This window comes from Hyalella azteca, unplaced genomic scaffold (assembly GCF_000764305.2).
Source record: "Hyalella azteca isolate HAZT.00-mixed unplaced genomic scaffold, Hazt_2.0.2 contig16519, whole genome shotgun sequence".
NCBI lineage: Eukaryota > Metazoa > Arthropoda > Malacostraca > Amphipoda > Hyalellidae > Hyalella > Hyalella azteca.
The window spans coordinates 1-4648 of NW_025946337.1; the positions used below are offsets into that span (position 1 = coordinate 1).

The 4648-nt window shown below is 42.8% G+C and overlaps 1 protein-coding gene across 1 annotated transcript; it reads right to left on the reverse strand.

The window, feature by feature from the left end:
* Nucleotides 1-2776: 2776 nt before the first annotated feature.
* On the reverse strand, nucleotides 2777-4440 carry LOC108679902 (superoxide dismutase [Cu-Zn]; the record flags this gene model as incomplete). Its single annotated transcript, XM_018168641.2, has 2 exons — nucleotides 2777-3460; nucleotides 4285-4440. Coding segments are annotated over 2 exons (411 nt in total), but the record flags the coding sequence as incomplete, so codon positions are not given.
* Between the last annotated feature and the right edge of the window lie 208 nt (nucleotides 4441-4648).

The following is a 4648-nucleotide window of genomic DNA, read 5'->3' on the forward strand; positions in this document are numbered from 1 at the left end:
CAAAATCGAAGTACACTGCATCCACTGGCTCTCTTTCCTCCAGCAGGAGAGTCCAATCGTTCGACAGTCTGATAGGAGAAGGTTAACAGTCAAGTGATCGATAATCCTATACCTCACAACAGATTCCATTACCTTACAAGCAACACTTATCAGACTAACAGGGCAATAGTTACCGGAGGGTACTCGTGTCAATTTTTTTTTGAACCATGGTGTCACTTGAGCTTCTTTTCAAGCGGACGGCAATGTTCCTTCGCTCAAGGTTTTTTGAAAGAACATTGCCAAAGGGCCGGCCAGGACGGTCTTAATTCTATGAGCAATCTAGGAGAGAATCCGTCTGGCCCACACGACTTTTTAGGATTCAGAACGACAAGGCGCTTGAAAACCTCTTCTTCGTGTATTCCAATACCTGTTAACTTCGAGCCTACTGGGCGCTCCTCAGTAGCTGGAATGCTGTTGAAGTCCTATCTGTGAACACACTGCTAAAGAACTGTTTAAGAACGTTAGCCATGCCCTCATCAGAGGATACCTTTTGTTGATCTAATTTCAAATCAGAAATACCGTCGTTTGTCTTACACTTCGAACTAGCGTGCACAAAGAAGGCTTTTTTTATTGCGGTCAGACAGCTTTTTTAGCTCGATTTCAAGCTCTTGCATACAGGTTATATTCAGCATCGCTGCGAGTTCGTAAATAGCGCTTGTAGGCTTCTTTCTTGATATTTGGCTTAGCTATAACCTATAACTGTACTGATAAAAGTCACAGCGGATGAACACTGTGACTTTTTGACTCCACCAAGCTTAATCTTAGATACACACGCATCAACTGCAGACATAACCGTGTCCTTGAGAACTGACCATGAATATGCAACATTCATGTCCTTAATACAGCCCGGAATATGCGCCGCACTCACTGCATTGAGTTTAATATAGTCACATTTCGCAAAGTTCAAGCGCTCACGCTTCCGAGGTGTCTTTTCTGGATAGCACTTAATACTGAAAATCACTAGTAAACATTAGATCTATAATATTTGGAGTCTTTTATCCCTAAACGGATTGGCTGGGTGATGTTCTGGATTTAAAATGAGTCTCGACTCCAGGTCAGATTTCATGAACAGGGATGCTGGGTGATTCCTATCTCTTGCAATGGATTCACCCTCCCAGTCTATTTCTGAATGGTTAAAGTCACCAATAATCAACGTATGCGACCTACTGAAAGTCATGCTCGGTAAAAGGCTACTTGGTACTTTATTATTATCAGAGAAACTGTTTGATGATCTAAACACGACGCCAATGAAGGTGCTATCGTTGCCTTTTTGAGAAAGTTCGCATCACACTGATTATCTGCAGATAACTTGCTATGCCCATGAAAGGTTCTTACCCACAAGCTACACCTCTATTGCATTGCCCTTCATTCAGGTTATGAAAACAATCAAAACCAGGAAACTGAAATTCTACAGGTATAATTCCCCCTCCCCGTGATTTTTTAGAAAAGGTTTCTGTAACACGGATAATGTCTATACCCTTGTATGAAATCACAGTTAACAGTTCACTTTTTTTGTTCAAAACGGAATCCGAGTACATGTAATAACACTTTAAACTTTTTGTGCACTTTTACTCTGATGTCTACAGTTACTTCTTACATTAACCGTGTGCGGCCGGTGTTGTCTTGACATCTTGAGAGTCGTTGAGCTAATTTTCCGTGCTTTTCCGCCAGATTCTCTCCTGCCATTTCTTGAAAAAATCTGCCCTCTCTAAAGGGGCGGAATCCTTCACAAAAAGGATTTGTACTCATCGGATTTTCCAAGCTTTCTCGCTGCTTTCAGCAATCTTCAAACTTGTGCAGGATCCTCCAAGTCACCAACAGAGGTCTACAGGTGTTGGCAGCAGCATCCATCGAGCGTAGCCTCTTGAACGACGTACAGTAACATCAATAGGTGTGCCGAGTGCCTTGCTACAATAGTCTGCAATAAATGCTGCATCAGCAACCACTTGGTCCTTCGTATCAGATTCGGTTCTTTCGGGAATACCAAACCACACAGGGTTAGACTTCCTACGGTCTCTGTCAAGCACTACGGTCTGTTAGCGACTTAGTATTATTATTATTCTATGAAGCAGTATATCGTGGCGTCTGGTTCAATCGAACTTGCAGACAAAAATGACTAAGCACTCGATTCAGGTAAGATGATTACAGACAAAAATGACTAAGCACTTGATTCATAGTCTCTACAAAATATTTCCGTCTTTAGGCGTCGACGAAACACCTGCAACGAAGGAGACGATGTTAAGGAAGCCGGCAGACTGTTCCAGGTTTAGGCGGCGGCGACCGAGAAAGCTCTGTCGCTGGCGGTGTGTATAGACGTGTAGATGGAACGACGAGGTCAGCTGTTGACGACGAAAGCAATCGTTTTCTAGAAGGCAGATCCGATACACGCTGCAGATATACAGTGAGATAAGGAGGCGCCAGACCGTGAAAACATCGGAACGTCACAAAAGCGACGTTGAATTACGTACGATGCTGCATGCGCAGCCAGTGACGATAGCGCAATATCGGTGTTACGTAATCGAATTTTCGCTCTAAGCGGGGATTTCGGATAAAGATCAACTCTGGTTTCTTACATGCATTTTTTCTTCATTTTTCATCCGAGCTTTCATTTCAGTCAACCTATTACCCAGCGAGCTCAATTTTTCACTCAACGATCGCACCATCTCACTCAAGGAGTTTAGACACTTATAATTTTATTTATCTTCTCGCGAACTTGCTATTGAGTTTCAAACAAGAATTTGTCTCAAATCATTTTTAATCAAATATCAACTTCATTTGATGAGAGAAACGGCTAAGTTGAGTGGAGCAGATAACACTGATGCCACTGTGACTTGCATAATACCAAACCATGGAATTACTTTGATGTTTCGAATCTAATCAACAACAAGCTGTGCTAAAAATCAACTGGTCGCATTGGTTGGTAACTTGCTTCGGTTAGTCTTATGGAGCCAACAGTCGAACACGGCATTATCAATTCAACTATTGATTGTTGTTTCTTTCTCAAGTCGTTTCATATTATTTATTATATTTTATATTAGGTCATTCTCGATTCTATGTCAGAATGAGTGACCCAATACTGTCGTCAAAACCTAAACCTTTTGTCGTCAAAAAATATACCTAATTCAAAATTATCGTCAATAGTTTTTAAATCCTCGCCGTCTGAAGTTCAAGCTCTAGCAATGACTCCGCATCCAACTCTGCCGCCAGCGTTGCCTGTGGTCTTGCTGGTCTCGTGTCCTCCTTGTCCCAAGTCGTCGCGACCCTCATGCACGACGAAGGCTCGTCCCACGACGCTGTTGGGTCCCACCAATGTCACCTGGTGGTCCGTTATGTCCACAAGGGCCTCGCCTCTCTCGTTTGCCACGATGTTACCCAAGTCACCGACATGGCGAACGTGGTCATGGGGAGCACCGTGCACGCGCTGCGCAGTCGAGTTACCAAGAGAGATTATACACGAGAGGAAATGCACGACAATGGGAAATAAATTTTTGGAGGAGGTTCTAAGGGAAAGCTCTATTGCAAGGTCGAAAAAATTATTACGGAACGGAAAAATCGAAGCGGTCAAAGGGAAGGGTATAAATTCATAGCTAATTCAATCAAAATACGATAATATTAATTTATCTTATTAGCAGATGGCCTACTGCCAAACGATTTCAGTCATGAAACGTGATGTGTTTCTGAATAACTTTGATCTCTGACAGGAGAAGCTGGAGGTGACATTACCATCGGTCATCTAGATACAGCAACGTTCAGCGCACGGCAGAATGTGAAAAAAAGATGTCAATACCAGCTGGACAATGGGATGGATGAGCAAGTGATCGTTAGTTAGGAAGAATGAGGTTTATGATCGAGTGGATGAGTGAATGTATGTGCCAGTGTGTAGTCAAAACAGCATGCAGGACGAGATGGATGAGCTTTTGTGGATCACCAGTATAGCTAAATGAGGTGAGCGAGAAAGCGGGTAGGCAGTATGACGGCATGAGGTAGATGAGCAAGTGGATTAACATTACAGCGGAATGAGTGGTACTGCAAATTGATTGCAAGTTTGTATTATCCAGCAACTCTAGAATACAGATCGGGTAAACCATATCAACACACGCAAGCGCGCAACAATACTTGAGCGCCAGATAGCACCGCACGTAAACAAAATGACTCAATTTGCGGACAATAATTCGTACAGCAATCATCCAGCATCTCTCAGTAGCCAAATAAAAGAAATTCACTAAATTAACCACAAAGTCGTACCTCGAAAGGGTTATAGTGGCCGCCGGTTGACTTGCAGCCCTCGGTGAGGTTGCCTGTCTGGTGGATATGGAACCCGTGGGGGCCGGGTGTCAGACCCGTGATGTGCCCCGTGATATGGGTCTTACCTATAGGTTGGCGAGTAGAAATTGGCGTTATTCATGTTTATGGATACAATATTACAGTAAAAGTTATCGTGCATAATCGTGGCTTCAAAGACAGCTTTGTTTTAGTGTATTCACATATCAGTATTGCACTGCTGTGGCTACAGTTACGCGCAGATTTATTGGCAACTTTCAACTCTAAATTTAAATATTGCACCTATGTCCAAGATACTGATGAAATATTAGTGTGCTTATATTAAAAT